General features: G+C 48.0%; 2 protein-coding genes across 2 annotated transcripts; both read right to left on the bottom strand.

Annotated features, from left to right (window-relative positions):
• Nucleotides 1–376: 376 nt before the first annotated feature.
• Nucleotides 377–3,636, bottom strand: LOC120647289 (probable E3 ubiquitin-protein ligase ATL45). Its single transcript, XM_039924022.1, has 2 exons — nucleotides 2,391–3,636; nucleotides 377–1,279 (listed from the first exon to the last, which is right to left on the bottom strand). The coding sequence occupies exon 1, from the start codon at nucleotides 3,306–3,308 to the stop codon at nucleotides 2,403–2,405; it is 906 nt and encodes a 301-aa protein (XP_039779956.1). The 5' UTR covers nucleotides 3,309–3,636; the 3' UTR covers nucleotides 377–1,279; nucleotides 2,391–2,402.
• A 2,492-nt stretch (nucleotides 3,637–6,128) lies between these two features.
• Nucleotides 6,129–7,176, bottom strand: LOC120648899 (ethylene-responsive transcription factor ERF095-like). The gene has a single exon (XM_039925532.1). The coding sequence runs from the start codon at nucleotides 6,984–6,986 to the stop codon at nucleotides 6,609–6,611; it is 378 nt and encodes a 125-aa protein (XP_039781466.1). The 5' UTR covers nucleotides 6,987–7,176; the 3' UTR covers nucleotides 6,129–6,608.
• Between the last annotated feature and the right edge of the window lie 10,354 nt (nucleotides 7,177–17,530).

Below are 17,530 nucleotides of genomic sequence, written 5' to 3'. Positions count from 1 at the left end.
CCTACCCTACCCGCAGCTTGGTCCGTCGTCTACTTGCCGCGTCTACTTGGTCCGTCGGCAAACTCGGTGCACCGCGGCGGCGTCTCCTTCGTTGAAATGGCGTGACCGCGACCGCGACGGTGCCCAGAGTCAAATGGTTCGCGCCGGAACGAGCAAATCACGGGCGGTCGGCCGGAGGGAGACGCGTTCCTTTGCCGGCGGAGCTACGAGTCTGCAAACCGCAGTTCTGCCCGAATGGGCTAGCCAATTTGTACTAGTTTCATCCAAAAATTTGGGGGAAATACGGGTAACAGGACAAATGCAGCAAACCTGAAAATTGCATCCTAAAGTTTGGCGACTCCAAATCATTTCATCTTAGAGTCAACTTTGGTGTTCCTCCTTTCAGTTTGAACATGCATGGGAATTTACAGCGCCAATGGCACCTCCAGCGAGTCAACGATCCACAGAACGCACTGCCTCCGTCCGATTTGTCCGTTGCAGAAGCAGAACTAGAAGAAGGCAGCAGATTCCGTCAACCATGTGAGCGTATGATTCGCCGCCGCGGAGCAAGGCCCCCCGGCCGCCTGGATGCAAGTCAACCCCCGTGACTCTCGCTGCTGATCAAGTGGAGATCCACATGGAACCACGCAACTAGGCGGCCGGGATTGATCGTGATCGGGCCGTTTCTGCCTGCCCTTGTCTGCGTCTGCAGCCTGCGTTTGTTTACGCCGCGCGTCGGTGCAGACGGGGGGCGTCAGCGGATGCAACTTGGCCGTTGTGGTGCCATGCCATGCCATCCATGGTCAACCCCGGCAACTCGTCGGCTTCTCGCCTTCGCGTATGGATGAAGAAGCCTCCCGTCCGGGCAGGGTCACAGACAATCACATAAATAATTCCATCTCCTCTCTGATAAGGGGAAGAGGAAAATAAATAAAATCTTTCACCTCATCCTCATGGCTCCTATAGTATACTGTTGGCTGGTCAAGCTAGCTAGAAAAGGTGTTTTGGTTAACCAAACATGGTTTTGTTTATCTCGCCAACAATTTTGTGTTGCCAAATGATGACGGCGTACGGTGGTTACAAGTTACAACATCTTTGCAATCAAATGATGGCTTTTCTTTTGCTTCCATGGTGTTATTACTAGTTAATTGCCTTTGATGAACAGAAGTGGTGATGTGTGGGTTGCATAACCTACCTCGCGACGTCGACACGGGGGGCCTTGCAGCCAATGAGGCGAGCGTGTGGAGGATCCCTGCCCGGCCCCGCTTGATCTTATCATCGTCACCGTCCACGCGTAGCTCTAAAGCCAAGCGAGAGATGTTTGTGTCAAGGACGACAAATTAAGTGGCAACAGGATGGGAGGAGGCCATGATATGATCGTGCTTATTAGGTCAGCATGACATCAGAGTTTTTTTTTGTGCGCAAAAGGAAAGCAAATCTTTTTGCAATGCACGACAAAGTAAGGTGGTATGGTACTAGCGTATGAAAATCAGGCTGCCTTTCAGTCGACCTGCATTAGCCATTCAGATCGTCAATGAACGGCATTCATCTTTTTCCACATCAATGTTGATAAGCTCTCCCGCCAAATCCGTATCTTGTGACAGGGTGTAGGGGGTGCTCAAGCCCCTCATACTACCCAGCAGCTCCACTGGAAGCAAAGAGGAAAATGAGGAAAAAGAGAGGGAAAAAAACAAGAAGGGGTGGAGGTGAAGGAGAATGAAGAAGCAAGTCTCCGCTCCACTCTATGTAGGATCTTGTAAGTACAGTGATCCCATGTGAAATACCATTTCAACATGATCCGGTAGGGGCGGATCCAACAGTGGGTCTAGAGAGGCTGACTCCACAAACAATGGAGTTCCCTCTTAAGCCGCCACCATTTTTGAGAAGGAAGGAGGGCGAACAAGGGAAGGAATGGAGAGGGAGAAAAAAACCAGCCCCCTTATCAATTCCTGGATCCGTCACTCATGCCCAGCAACCCTTACTCCCCTAAGGCCCTAACAAGGTTAGGCATGCAGTCTCATGAACAAATGTTCAAGTTTAATTTCCGATATATCCCCGGTTTAATCGATTTGAGACAAAAGAAAAAAGCATCGGACAATGTCAACGATCACGAACGAAATGATGACGAAATGGTAATGGCAATGTTGCATCCGTTGACACGTCATCCGGTGCACCAGCAAGCAAGCACGAAATCAAGTACGAACTCGAGGACACGCTGGACGCGCGGACATGCGCGATCGCAAGAACCAATCACCCGAACGAAATGCCATCCACGAACACAAGCGACTACTACTGATAAAAAAATTCCAACCCAAAGTCTCTGCTATGCTGTACACTGCATGCACACGACACGACTCAATTAATCATCTAAAGAAACTGGTTAATGGAGCGAGCGACGAGAGGGCACGAACCCGTCGCCGCCGTCACGGGTCCAGTTGGATCGGCAGCACCGTGCTCCGCGAGCTCCGGCCGAGCCCGAACGACGAGAGCAGCCGACGGAACCGCCCGCTAGTCTCGCCGGTGCCGCTGTCGGGGCGGTCGGAGGCGGCGGCGCTGCTCGGCCCGGCCTCCGAGCTACCAGCAGGAGGCTCCTTCTGCGGCGGCTTCCGGCCGAGGCCGCCGGCGAAGCAGTCCATGGAGAAGGAGCGCGTGATGGGCTCCTGCGCGGCGCCGCTTTTGGTCGGGAACCTGCAGGAGCTCCCGTACCCCGTCGTCCTGGCGGCGGCGCCGACGATGCGGCCGTCGTCGCCGAGCTGCAGCTCGCGGCAGGACGCGTCGTGGTCGTCGCGGGCGAGTGGGAGCGCGACGCCGCCCGTGACGACGGTGCGGCAGAGCGGGCAGCTGACGTTGTGGTGGAGCCAGGTGTCGATGCAATCGATGTGGAAGGCGTGGGAGCAGCTGGGCAGCTGCTTGAGCCGCTCGCCCGGCGCGAACTCGGCGAGGCACACGGCGCACTCGAGCGCCGCCGACGCTGCCCGGGCCCGGCGGTACTTGACGACGGGGAGCGCGAAGACGACGTCCGGGTCGAGCCCGCCGGGGTGCTCGGCGGCCTCCAGGTCGGTGAAGAAGACCGCGGACACCCGGTCCAGGAGCTCCTCGCGGCGCGCGCGGTGGAGCAGGCCGGACCTGGGCCCCCCGCCGCCGCTGCCGCCGCGGAGCCAGCACCGGACGACGAGGAAGTAGTAGCTGATGAGGATGAGCGAGGTGACCATGAACCCGATGGCGATGACGATGGCGATCGGGAACGCCGCGCCCTGCCCGGCGGCCGGCGGCGGGGACGCGTCCGGCGGCAGTATGGGCGCGCCCGCTGCCATGCCCGCCGCGTCCATCGCCACGCGCCCGCGCAAAGTCAATGCCTTCGCGGAGAGAGATCGGCAGCCTCGGGCGAGCCGACCCGACCCGAGCGAAGAAATACTCTAGTAGAAGGTGGGAGGGAGGGAGGCGTGAGTGGCAGCTTGCGAGTGATCCAAGGAAGCGACTGCGAGTCTGCGAGTACGCGAGCGCGCTGCTGCCTGAGGGCCTGACCTGCAGGCGCAGGCCGCTGTACTAGCCGGTGGCCGGCCGGGCCGGGCCGCGCAGTCGCGTGTCGCGTCAGGTAATAAAAAACCGCGCCGCGCCAACCGGCGAAAGAGATGAGAGGCTGCTGCTGCCGGTGCGCGCCCGAGCCCGCGGGTGCGGGGCAAAGTTTCGGAGACGCTTTTATACGTGCCCGCGGGCGGCGTGCGACGGCGACGGCGCAGCTGCTGCGGTGTGGACGCGCGCGTCCTGGTGGGGTTGCCTTGCCTCGCATGGCTCGGCTCTGGTCAACTCCTCTGCCAGCCCCCAGCCGGTGCGCAGAACATGTGCTCGCCAAGCCGCCGCCAACGTGTTCGGAGACTCTCCCCCGGCCCGGTCTACGTGCTGGCGTACGCGGTGGGCGCGGCGCCTGCCCTCCTGGAGCGAGCCTCTCTCTCAGCGCGGCCGACCTCATCGCTTCATCGGGGCATCAACCAGGCTGCTGTTTGCTCTGATGGTGACGAGTACGAGTAAACCGGGGACAATACAGTTCATCCCGGGGCCAGTCGGCCAGTCGGCCGCCGGCAGCGGCCGTCTCGATCAGTAATCTGCCAGTAAAACCCCTCGTCCAATGCAAGCTGAGAACGCACGCGTTAGAAAATCTGCGGTTCGGATAGCGTAACACGTCACAAAGTACTCTCTGACTTCTGCCGCCCAATTGTCGGCAGAGGCGTAGGAAGCCATAGCAGATGGATCAAATTGGGCACACAAGTTAGAATCAGAAACAGTCCACGACATGCAGTCACGGGATAGATTATCTGAATCGCCGCTTGATCGAGGCTCTGTAGCTGGTGGGCGAGATTAATAATAGTGCAGGTGACAGTGCGATAGATGAGCTTTGTTCCTAGCTAGCGCCATTTCTCTATCGTTACGCACCTACCGTCGCGGCTGCCTAACTGATCATTGCCTAATCGAAAGTGGTTCCAGGGGATGAACAAGATGGGCTCGAACCTGGTTGGTTGTGTTGTTCCCTGGAAGTTTTAACAAAATGCACCGAGGCCGAGTAGTGGTTCTGGCTGCTTGTGTCGTGTTCAGACGACTAATCTGATTGTTGTGTGTGTGTGTGTGTGTGTGTGTGTGTGTGTGTGTGTGTGTGGATTCCTCTTCTTTTTTTTTAATTTGTCCGAAGTCAACTCCGGTTCCACACCTAGCTAGTAGTAGGACAGATCATTGGAAGCACAATATTATAATCAGATTTGGAAGCAAATGCTGCTTTGTGTAGTTAGTACCGAACCCCAACCATGATGGCAATTTCAAAGATACGATGATTTCATTTCAGCATTAATTGGTTGGGAAAGAACATGCACCTGCTTAATGTCATTCGCTGTGTTATACGCTTAGGAGAGCATATGATTCATGATTAACAAAAAATGGAAGCTTCCTCCAATAAATAAATAAAAAGGAAGTGATATGGGCCCTTTTCAGGAGTCAAGTGGGCTCTCGCTTATTTTGGGCCTTCAACGTTGAATCTTATTGCACCGGCCTGTCTTCTCGGCAAAAAAATGGATCACCCGGAAGAGCCCGCCGAAGTCGACGCGTGCGGCCCATCTATCGCAGCTCAACTCTTCTTCCTTCCCCAGCGCCGGCGGCCGCGGGTCCTGGCTGGCATCGGCGGCTGCTAAGGAGGCCGTACGGCGCCGAGCCCTGGCGGTCTGGCCAGGTTTGAGCATACGACGCCGACTCGGCGACTCCCCCTTGGGCGGCCGGGGGCGGCAGACGTGAGCTCCCTCGCTCTAGTCTCTTTCTTGGAGGAAGCTCGCGTAGGGGTTTCCTCGCCCGCAGTGGAGAATGAACATCGGTTCCATCAACCTTGACTATGGATGACTGGTGGAGACGTCGAGTGGGAAAAGGCTACTGGGCTAGGGGATCTTTGTGGTACAAGAGGGGCATTTGCCATTTTGTCGGTGGATGGAGACTTATCTCAAGATCCCATCAATCATCGGTATCGATCCAGCCAAAAAGCTGGCAAGAAACCCGAAACTGCCTCATTTTGTTTGCTCAACAACAATGAAAAAAAAACAAATGCACATTGGCAGAGGAAAGGACGATGCTAAACCAATTATTACATGGATGCTCTGTTGGTTTCGTCATGTGATAATATGGGCGCTCTCTTTTTTCTTTTAACATAAATATGGGCGCTCTCTCTTCCGATCCTTTTCTCCTTCCGGCATCGGGTTTGGACATGCAGCTGAAAAGCAGTACGACCAAATTTCGTAGTTCCTTACTAGTTTTTTTTTCGTTTCACAAAGAAAATCCCTAGTTTTTTCGGCGGCATGGATGCTCCGCTGGCCCCACATATGCATGCATGATACATTGTTGGGGGAAACCTATAACTTCGTCAAGGGCATTCGAACGCATGAGAACATAGATAAATAACAATAGATAAACAGTAACATGAATATTCTACTAGAAATCAAGAAAAAATTTATATCTTATAATAAGAATATTCCCTGTCAATGTCTCTCCTTAGCTTTTTTTTATCAGAAGAAGGGACCATACACGCTTTTCATGCACAACAACCAGATGTCAGGAGAAATCAAATCGATCTCTTGAGACCTTTCACAACAGTCAGCTATATTTTCCAAGTCGGCAGATTTTGAAATAGTTTAATCAATCTTTATATGGCATATGCATATACAGTACAATTTCTTTTTTGAGGGGACTATATATGCATAATCGCGACTTTATGTGTAAATTAATACCGTATCATCATTCTATACGACATGTGTGTATATATAGAATGCAGCAAGAGGGTATGACGTACTGGTGCTGAACCAGATGCCTGCATGCATCGCCTGCTTTCGTCAGTCTTCATGGTGGCGAAGCACACGGTGCATGATGATGAGCTTGCTTGCTGTAACAATGACGTGTAAGCTGTTCGGAGCAGTACGTGTGCATGCTAGCTCCAGGCACCAGAAAGAAGCTAGCTAGAGAGGCTATAGGCCTATAGCTAGCTATTCTTGGCATGGTACTACTGCTTGTCTCCTTTAATTTTTTACTGGAAGAGCAACTAGCAGCGAGCGGAACAAGTGTATTATATTAGCTGTGTATATGTGTGTATAGTCTCAGTAGTTCTAATTGTACTTGTCCTCCGCGAGCAGGTCCTCCAGGATCCTGTCGTCAAGGTACTCCAGCTCCACCTTCTCCGAGTCCGGGACCCGGGTGGTCCTCCCCCTGGCGGCACCCGCCGCCGCCGGAGCCGACGATGAGGAGGAGCCGCCGCCGCCGCCGCTCATGGTGGCAGCCCCGGCGGGGAAGTTGAGCACGGCCGTGGCGCCCTTCATGGCGAATGCGGCGCGGTCGTAGGCCCGCGCGGCCTCCTCGGCGGTGTCGAACGTGCCGAGCCAGACGCGGGAGCCGCCGCGCTCCGGGTCCCGGATCTCCGCCGCGAACTTGCCCCACGGCCGCTTCCGCACGCCGCGGTACTTGCCTTCCTTCTTGTCGTCCTCCATGCACACTAGCTAGCAGCTGCCTAGCTAGCTAAGCTGATGATCGAGTTCGGGGCTATTCCGCTAGCTCTGATGATCTACTCCTGGCTAGCTATCTGTACTGCTCCTGGCAGCTACTACTGCAATTTGTGTATAGTGTGCTCGTCTAGCTAACACTCCATGTGTGTGTGTGTGTGTGTGTGTGTGTGTGTGTGTGTGTTGTGTTCTTGTGGGATTGTTGTTGCGCATGTGTGCGTGGATATATATAGGCAGATCGATGCAGCAGCTATTTATACACGGTGGGCGGCGGCATACACACGCATGCGGTGCGGCTACTCTGCTGCTCTGCATATGCCATCCACTTCTCTTTTCTGACCGTTCTACCGCGCGCGGCGGTGTGACTGCTGATTGTTGATACTCGAAGACGACGGCCGGGCCTCTTCTTTTGATAATCTGCCCTGCCGCCGGCCGCTTGGCCCAAATTAAATCGACAGGCCCGGAAAAGCTGATCGAGGAGTAGGATCTCGATTGATGATCGAGCTGAAAAAAGCTGATGATGATCTACACGATGCCCGGCCGGCAAGCAAGTGCACGCAGTTAAAGATTCTTCAGAAGTGAAATGTTAAGCGGACATTTGATCCCGACAGTGAAGATCGATATACCCTGATGACAGCGGGTGATGTGTGCAAGAGATCCAAGGGCGGGCAGAGCGAGCGGGCGGCGCCCGGTCGTGGAGGTCGCTGCGCGCGGCGGAATCTCCGTCACATGGGTTGCACGGCCTGACAGCGGACCGGTGCGAGAAAAGGCCGCGGCGTTTTCACCGCGCCGGCGCGGCCGGCGCCGCTCGACAGGTGGCCCTTCTCCTTCCACCACTCTGATCTATCTATCGAGAGTTCGATCCGGATACCTGAATTATTATCCATGGACATGGATGGACGACGGATGGGAAGGGGACGTCGCCGTCATCGATCGAGCGCATCGCCCGCTCGCAACGCCCATCGACGGGGCGATCGATCCACCGCTTCGCTCTGGTCGCTGCCTCCGTGTGCGCGCGCGAGACCATACGGGCGCGCAGGGACCCGGACGGCCGTGGATTCTCGCCGCGGCCAATACCGGCTCTCGATCGAGCTAGCCGTGAGGCATACTACATATCCAATGCCGCATATAGCGGCACTGCGCCTTCCTGCTCCGTTCCAAGAAAAGCTTGTACCGTACAGACGCAGACGGATGCGACGATTCCGATCCGATCGATCGCACCGGATGGATTGGAAGAAGAGAAAACGCCGGCCGGGCCCAGGGTTAACCATTTCGTTTTCCGATGAAATTCCGGTGTTTAGCGGAAACGAAATTTCGTTCCGAAATTTCGGTAAATTTCGTTCCGAAATTTCGGTGAATTTTAGACGAAATTTATTGAATTTTGAAACGAAATATATCGAAAAATACCGAAAATTCGGATCCCGGTAACTAGCGGAAACGAAAAAAAACCGAAATTTCGGCGAAATTCCGCCGAAAAATTAAACCCTGGCCGGGCCTGGCTGGGGGGACAACAGATAAGAGAGGGAGAGAGAGGTCAGGGCACGCACGCTTCATGCTTATCGGAGGGCCTCGTTCTTGCGCCCCCTGCAGGCTGTCAGTCATCTATTGTCCGCTACCACATTAGGCGGCGTCACGTATGCGTGTCGATCAAGCGGAGCACACTTTCTGCTATCAAGTGCCTATTCCCATTAAAAAAACAAGTCTCTATTTGCCTAAAAGGATTGCATTATGAATTTTGAATTCCTCTTGCTCCTGTCGGGATAACGACATTTGCGCAGTTAATAGAACGAGCTTCAGAATTGAAGGATATTATTAAGAATAAAGAGGTGAAAGCTATCTCATTCCCAAGAATGGCTCAAACTAAGTCGTGACAGTGTTTCAAAAAAGTATATATATATATATATATATATATATATATATATATATATATATATATATATATATATATATATATTACACACACACTAGATGAATCATATATATGTGCAGATATATGCATGGATTTTCACTGTATATATATTACTAGCATAATGCTCATGCGTTGCTATAGCTAATAAAATTTATCCACGTCTATTTGTTACCATCAATTTTGTGCTCTTCACTCTGTGTACAAGTCGAACCATGACCACGCTAGGTATTGCTTATACGGGTTCTGGTTAGGATTATGTTCGGGATCCGATTAGAATTTCGATTGATGGACCGTGCAATCATTGCTTACTTTAAAAATAGCATATATATTGGTCCATAATACATTCCGTTGTATTATTGTATATATGTACATATATCCATGTTTGACATGGGCGTGTGTCGAGGCCAACAACAGGTGAACCACCGGAAGGCAATGGCGATACGCCTCCATGTATGGCTAGTAGACGGACGCGTACGTTCGAGATTCCAGGCACATCTTTTTCTTGGAAAGGGAAACACACACATATACAAGGCTCGGAATGAAGTAGTACACGCCACTTGCAGCGAAAGGCTTTATATTATTAGAAACGGGGTGTCCAGCGTTAGTTATTGGCCTGTCATATATAGTGTGATGTACATCATGTACATATAAGTTAGTTTGACGCAAAAAAAGTACACATCTTATTAGTTATGCATGAACAGGGCCTTCTCGTGGATTTCTTTTGTCTATATTGCATTGGCACGGTCCCATTAATATGAAATTTACTCTGCAGTATATATATAATGCAGCATAAGTCTCTCTGATCAGCTTGCCGGCCGGGGGGCGCGCGCACGCTCCGGCCCTGTGCGATCCACGCGCGCGACCGCACTGTGTAGGGCCGCGGCGCGACCACCTCGTCCCCCCGCCCGCCGGAGAACGTGGCGCAGCGCGGCGCCAGAGAGCTTGCGCGCGCGGCCGATGGTGGGTGCGTGCTCATGGGGCCCAGCATGCTGGGGCGACGGCGACGGTGACGGCCGCGGATCGGAGCAGTGTACATGTATATACGCATCGCATAGACGCATACGCCGGCCGGCCGAACGAATCCTCGCGCGGCCGCGGCAGATACTAGCAAATACTAGCAACCAACACAACACTCCTGCTGGCTGCTGGTGCTGGCTAGATTGGGAACTGCGTGTGCTAGCTGCCTCGGATCGATGCGGATCTTTCTTCCGCCCTCCGTATAGTTAAGGTCAGTTTTAGTGGAGATTTTATAAAGAGTTTCATGGTATTAAATATCATCAATTTTGCTGACGTGGCAAAGAGAGAAGAATGGAGTTTTATGAGATATGAGGAGAGTTTCATCACCATGAAATTAATTTGGCATGATTACCTAGTTAATAATCTAGATATCTGTGTTTATAAAACTTCTACTATGACTAGCCTTAGTAGTGTGGCTGTCCAGGAGCAACAGAAATGGAATGGATGCGGGCGTGATTATGATTTGATTTGCCCTCTAGGCTCTAGCTGCTAGCTAGGCCGGCCTGCCGGCGGATGGCAACACTTCATTTTTTTTTGGGAGAAGCGGATGGCAACACTTCATTCTGTCGTCGCTGGCATACAGGGAATGATCGCATCTATATAGAGTTAATTCCTCGAATGCCATCAAAATTTATATCAATCTCTTCAATGCCACTGAAAATTAAGTTATCCCTTTGTTGCCATCAAAATTTAATGTTTTATCCCTTCAATGCCATTCCGTTCAATTCTGCTGTTAACATAACGGAAGCTACTGCGGACCCCACGTGTAAGTGAAAGGGAGGACTACTTCCTTTTTACCCCGGCGGCGTGGCGAGCTGCCTCTGCTCGCGCCGCACCCCAACAGCGCCTCCGCTCGCTCCGCCCCGCCGCGCCATGGCCCCTGCTCCTCCTCCCTCCCTCCCCCGGCGCGCCGCGCCGCTCCGCCATGGACGCGTGCCGGAGGAGGAGGGCAACACGCCGCGCGTCGTGTGGCCTCCGCCCGCCGCAGCTGCCCCACCGCCAGCAGCCGAGCTCGCGCAGGCCCGCCCGCACGCACGCGCGCCGAGCTCCGGTCACCGGCGGAGGGAGCAGAGAGGGGGCGCGGCGCCGAGGAAGGAGGCGCGGCGCGGCGAGGTGAGTCGGCCGTGGTGCCCCGAGGCGAGCCGATGGGCAGAGGTCGAGGCAGGCCGAGCTCGAGCGCCCCCGAGCTCCAGGGAGGGCGTCGTGTGCGCTGCTGCCGTCGAGGCCACTCCGAATCGGCCGGGCCGCCGCGCTATGGCCCTGCTCGCCGGAGGAGGACGCGGCCGGGTGCCGCCGCCGCAAAGAGCCTCCACCGCCCCCCCCCCCACGGTGACGCGCTGCCTGCTGAAGCCGTCGCGCGGCCACGGCCAGGGGGGAGCGGAAGCAGGCCTCTGCGCGCTCGCCGGCCGCTGCTCCGCTCCGGATCCGGCCGCCTGCCATGGAAGGAAAGGAGGAGGGGCCGGCCGCACGCCACTCCGGATCAGGAGCCGGCGAGGGTGGGCGGAGAGGGAGGGAGGGGGCAGAGGGTCGGCGGCGCCCCGATCCAGTCGCCGGCGAGGGAGGGGGAGGACCGTCTCCGGCGATGGGTGAGGGAGCGTCGGCGAGGAAGGGGGAGGAGCGCTGGCGGCCGGCCCGCGTCGTGCCTCCGCGCGGAGAGGGAGCAGGGAGGGCGCCGGTCGCGAGCGCCATGGGGGCCGGCCGCGCGCCCTGCCATGGCGGGATAGAGGAGCCGTGGCGGCCTTAGTCCTCCCTTTCACTTACACGTGGGGTCCGCAGTAGCTTTTGTTATGTTAACAGCAGAATTGAACGGAATGGCATTGAAGGGATAAAACATTAAATTTTGATGGCAACAAAGGGATAGCTTAATTTTCAGCGGCATTGAAGGGATTGATATAAATTTTGATGGCATTCAAGGAATTAACTCATCTATATATGTTCTTTCTTGCTTTCAAGAGGCGGTTGATTACAGGGAGAAGTTTGATTTATGCTCTCTCGAGTTATCACAAAAATCTGATTTTCAACCTTCAACTACAAAACCGGATAACATAGGTCATTCAACTATCGAAACCGGACAAAATTGACCATTATGGTAGTTTTGAAGGCGATTTGCATTTTTTTAAGAAAATAAAAATCTAATTAGACTAAAAAATCAAAACTAATTCATTTTAAATAAAAAAAATATGAAAATAGTACCAAGATTTTGCTAAAAATGTAACCTATATATTAGTGCGACATTTGAAACTTAATTATTCAAAATTAATATTTATAACTACAAGCAAACAAATATTATGAATATAAAATTAGATCTAAATATCTCATAAGTATAGTGCCAAAAGATAGGTTATATTTTTTAGAAAACTTTTAATACCGATTTTGTAATTTTTTGATTTAAAATAAATTACTTATGAATTTTTAGTTTAAAATTAAATATTTTAATTCTCACAAAATGGAAAGCCACCTCCAAAACCACATAAAGGGCGAGATTTATCCAGTTTGAACAGTGGATGGCCTATGCTATCCGATTTCGTAGTTGAAAGTTGAAAATAAGACTTTTGTGATTGTTTGAGGGTGTAAATCGGACTTTTCTCTTTAATTATATGCCACCACAACTGTAAGAATAATGAAATAATTTTACTCTTCGCCTGGACCTAGACGAGTAGTGGTAGCTGTGGTGATCACCTTACTTCCAGATCTGGCCTTATTATTTGTCTGAACAAGAATTTGATAAAAATGCATGGCTCTATCATGCATAGTACAAACTTAATGTATATCAGATTGATTTGTGTTCAAAAATATACTTTCTTACAACTTTAGTTTTGTACCACATAGTACTGACTTCTGGATATCAATACCGTATGTATAAATACAATAATAGTTCAATTATATATTGTCAAACCTTTTTCCGGTAGAAATATATATACTTGTACTATCTAAACTTTCTACACTGTGTTCGGCTAGCTGTGGCTGGTAGTGATTTGCTGTGAGAGAAAAGTACTGTTGGCTGGCTGGTGGTGGGTGCTGATTTAATGTGAGAGAAAAGCACTGCTGCTAGTTGCCAGCAAAACAAAATGTTAGAAAATAACTTACAACCAAAGTTTGAAATGGCTGACTAAACCTATCTAGAATCCTAAACACAGTCTAATTAATAAAAGATCACGCATCTACTGTGACCAGAGAGAGTTATGTCTATTAGTGTATATATAGTAATGCTAACTAAGACAACTATGCCTATTGCCCTGTTACACACTACTCCCTCCGTCATCTTGATGTAAATGAATCCAGAAGACGATGTAAATGACGTAGTAGCCTACTCCCTCCGCCTTTTATTAAACGTCGTTTTTTGTTTTCGTACTACAAGTTTAACTAAATTTATAAAAAATTTGTGCAACATTTGTATCTCCAAATAATTTTTAAAAAAATTTAGATTTAAAAATCTATCTAATGATATCAATTATGTATTATAAATATAAATATTATTTTATATAAAATTAATTAAAAATTATTTCTTGAGAAGCGAGACCTTTATTTAGAGACTGAGTTTATTTAGAGACGGAGGGAGTACGAATGCTATGTGTCCAGTTCAGTGGCGGTTGGGCTGAAAAGCGTTAGCGATGGGTCGAGGACGTGTAGGCAGCTTTGGGCGCGGCGTGAGGGACGTGGGATATATATGGGCCTTCTTTCCTCAGGGCACTTCGCATGACGGCTGATCAAGAACATGCTCGTGGGCTCGTGGCCCATGATCCTCCCGTTCTGGACGGATGGATGACCGCAAATATTACAGGTCACGCGCGTTACTGGGATTCATTTTGTCGCATAAGTATTTTTCGCAGCTTGGCCCGCTCGCTTCCTTTATTTTATTCGCCTGCTCAATTTCCGGCCCAGCTCCCACTTTCATTTCCCCTGTCGTTCTAGTTCTTCGAAGATAGAGTTTCGTGGCGTCGGCGGGTCAGATCTTTTCTGCAATGCCTTCAAGGATTCGCCGGCAACTCCAACGGTCGGCGGCCAGTTCTTCTCCTGCAGCGCCTCTAGTGCTTCACCGGCGAGGAGGATTTGCTGGTGATTCTAATGGTCGGCGGCCGGTTCTTCTCTATAGCGCCTCTAGGGCTACACCGGCGAGGAGGATTCACCGGCGATTCCAAGGCTTCTCCGACGTGGGGGCTTTCTCATGTTAGGGAAGGTTTTGCCCAATTTTCTCGGCATGGGTTAGGGTTTCATTTTTCAAGGATTTCTCTAGGAGAATTCCATCATCTCTGGATCTCATTTCAGTCTGTATTGCTCGTTGATTTGTACTTGGTATGTACTGATCTTTGTATCTCCACCCACGGCATTACTGCTCGTTGATGAATATGATAAGTTTACTAGGAAGAAATTCAGTAGATTATTTCAGATGTGCGCCATTGCCGGTTTTATCTCTATAAAATATATAAATATGATTTTTTAAACAAGTTGCATCCATGCATTCTAATATATTGGTAGCCATCAAGACTGTAACTGCATTCTGTAGAACATATATCTTTCATAAGTGTGTTTACTGGTACTCATACTTGCTTTGTTATGTCCAGGACTTGTTAGAGAACCAAAGCACATTGATCTGAAAGAACTCCACAGAGTTGTTAAATTATGTAAGCAAGTATTGTTTTCTGTTGATCCATCAATTACTACGCTTGGAACCATGCCAGAGGTATGTCTTAGTCGGCCTTTCTCTGCGGTGAACCCACGTATGGGTTGATGTGTCACTTATATATATCATCCATACTTTATGTCTATGTCTTCTGATCTCCATCTAGCTATGCTGCTTTCTTTGCGAACTACAATTCTAATTCTGATGCAAAAGTTGTGTTCAACAATGAGCATTTACATCCTTCTGCCTTGGTCATTCAGCATCCTTCCTGATCGCAAGAATGTAGTATTAATAGTGCAACAGTAAGTTTCGCTTATATTTTTGTTTCAGTATGGTACATTGTCATTTTCTTGCATTTTCCCCTTTTATTCCGTAACAGCTATATGATACCTGGCTTATATGATTAAAATTGTTTCCATGCGGATTGGTGTTCAGACACATCTCAAATGCAAATGTGTGCAGATGGGACCTCCTCAATGTTGTGGGAGAGGTAAGATGAGGATGTTGATTCTCTAGCAGCTACTCCACTGCTCACGACAACTGGTTTGCTTGAGCAGCTTAATGTCACGAGAGACAACAGTGATTATCTGTGGTACATCACCTGGTAATGATGTATCCATGTCTCACAGGTATCTATTTGTACATCACCAGTAGTGAATTTATTTGGATTTCTAGGTTAAGGAAGCTAGGTACTGTTTTCTGTGCTTTTGTTCTTCATCTCAATATGTATGAGAATATTTTTTAATATCTAAAAAGCTCTAATTATTGTCTACAGTTTTCAGATAAGCCCATTTGAAAACCTTATTCAAGGCAGCAAGCCTCTGTCTGTGTCTCTCGTTGTGCAGTCTGCTGGTCACACCTTGCATGTCTTGATCAAAGGACAACTTCATGGTATCTACTGAGAAAAATCACTTGTTTTTGAACATTAGTGTCACGAAACATAGTTTGTCAATAAAATCAGTTTACTTTTACTTCTGTAGGTTCTGCATATGGTACCAGGTAAGATTGAAAAATTAAATATAACAGCATTGTTAACCTTCGAGCTGGTACTAATAAAATTGCACTATTGAGTGTTGCATGTGAATTGCCGTGGGTTACTAATATTCTATTTTATTCATTTTGTTCTTATCCTACATTTTTCATTTTTGGGAGAATATTCTACATTTTTCTTTAGAAAATTGTTTTAGTAGAACAAGTATGTGTTCCAATTGTTTACGTACATCATTTATTAGTTTTTGTAATTGGCCAAATTAACTCACCCCTTGGACTTGACATTTATTTGTTCCGCGCTAATTCAATTTTATGTTCCAAAGGCATTGCTTAATTGTTCTACTAAAACAAAATTGCTAAATCATCAGTTTATAAATTTTGCTTAAAAAGTGCTAATTTAATTTGGTTTGTTCCACTCCAACAATTTTTCTTCAAAACATTGTTTCATTACAACAATTATGTGTTGCAAATGTTTACTCACAACATTTATTATTTGTTATAACGGGACAAATTAATAAACTCATTGGTCTGTTAATTAACATAACGACATTAAAACAATTATGCTCTCCATTTTGTTTTCTTTGAACATTTGTTATTTGCTCTAATGGAACAGTTTAATTAAAGTTAATGTTCAAAGGCATATAATGTTCTGTTTTGCTCATTTTGTTATATATATGCCAACACTTTCTTCCCAACTTTGTTTTACTGAAATAATTATGTGTTCCAATTGTTTACTAACAACATTTATTATTTGTTGTAATGGAACAAAATTTCTACAACATACCTTTTAAAATTTTCCCTTCTAATTTGAGGTATTTTTGACTTAGTTTGTTCTACTCCAACAATTTTCTTCAAAATATTGTCCCAGTAGAACAATATTTTATTAAAACAATTATGGTTATTTAATTGTTATATTTGTTTCATATATTATTTGTTCTAATGGAATAAATTAACAAATTCCTCAGTCTCGAGGTTTATTTGTTCCTCGTGAATAAACTTTATGTTCCACAGGTATTAATAAAATGTTGTGCTAGGACAAAATACTAAATCATCACCTCTTTTGGTTCCCCTTAATTTTTTGTTCCATACTCATTTTGTCCTACTCAAACAATTTCTTCAAAACAATGTTTCATTAAAACTATTGAGAACTTTTAAAAACAAACAAGTAAGTTTAATCTTTTCAACTCAACTTCAATTCTGCATTCAAAGTAACAATTTTTTAAATTGTATCTTTTACAGAATTTTGGAGGCATATATTCCTTAAAAACTTCCATTCAAGACAAACAATATGTCAGTTAAAATTAATTCTAATTTTACAATTTTCATTTTGTAGCTGCGCACTTGATCATAACTTCATTTAATATTTTTCTTTTTTTCAACAGAATGTTTGATCCATGAAAAGAATGTGAGATATTCAGAATTTCTGAACAACTTCAGAAGATCTTTGTAGTGGAAGTCAACAATAGTACAACTCCCTATGCAAACTATTCTATAGGTCTATCTGTTGTACAAGATGTTCGTAGTGTCTTGTTCAATTATTTTAAGGTTATATCAAGTTTAATCTTATTAGAATTGTTTCTAAAACTTTTTACGAAGCAATTTGTATGGTCTGTATTGTTGTTACTCATATAAAATTAACATTTTAGGAGTATATCTTGAACTTCAAATTTTATTAAATTTCAAATGCCATATGTTAGAAAAGGAAATTTAAGTTCATTTTTGTTCTTTTTTTTGAAGAAAACATTTTCGTTTAGTTTCACCAGTCTAAAAAAGTTGAACGAACAAATCTAGAATTTCAGTCGAAACTATCGAATCAACTGGGACCTTAAAAAATTAAGTGCAAAAAACAAGAAGAAGCGTACTAGGTGACATGACTGAGAAAGGTTGGCCCAAGAAGCTTTCCGTCCCGCGAAATCGGCCCAACAATTGGTGGGGCGTGAATCCATTTCTGCGATGAAACACATCGCAGTCACATATGTGACCCCTAGTACGACC

The sequence above is a fragment of the Panicum virgatum genome, chromosome 9K (assembly GCF_016808335.1).
Source record: "Panicum virgatum strain AP13 chromosome 9K, P.virgatum_v5, whole genome shotgun sequence".
Taxonomy (NCBI): domain Eukaryota; kingdom Viridiplantae; phylum Streptophyta; class Magnoliopsida; order Poales; family Poaceae; genus Panicum; species Panicum virgatum.
The sequence above is the reverse complement of the archived record's forward strand: the minus strand, read 5'-3'. Positions and strand labels throughout refer to the sequence as shown.

What these genes read in the sequence shown, in the direction of transcription:
- LOC120647289 (XM_039924022.1), bottom strand. Translation starts at nt 3,308, where the DNA reads ATGGACGCGGCGGGCATGGCAGCGGGCGCGCCCATACTGCCGCCGGAC.
- LOC120648899 (XM_039925532.1), bottom strand. Translation starts at nt 6,986, where the DNA reads ATGGAGGACGACAAGAAGGAAGGCAAGTACCGCGGCGTGCGGAAGCGG.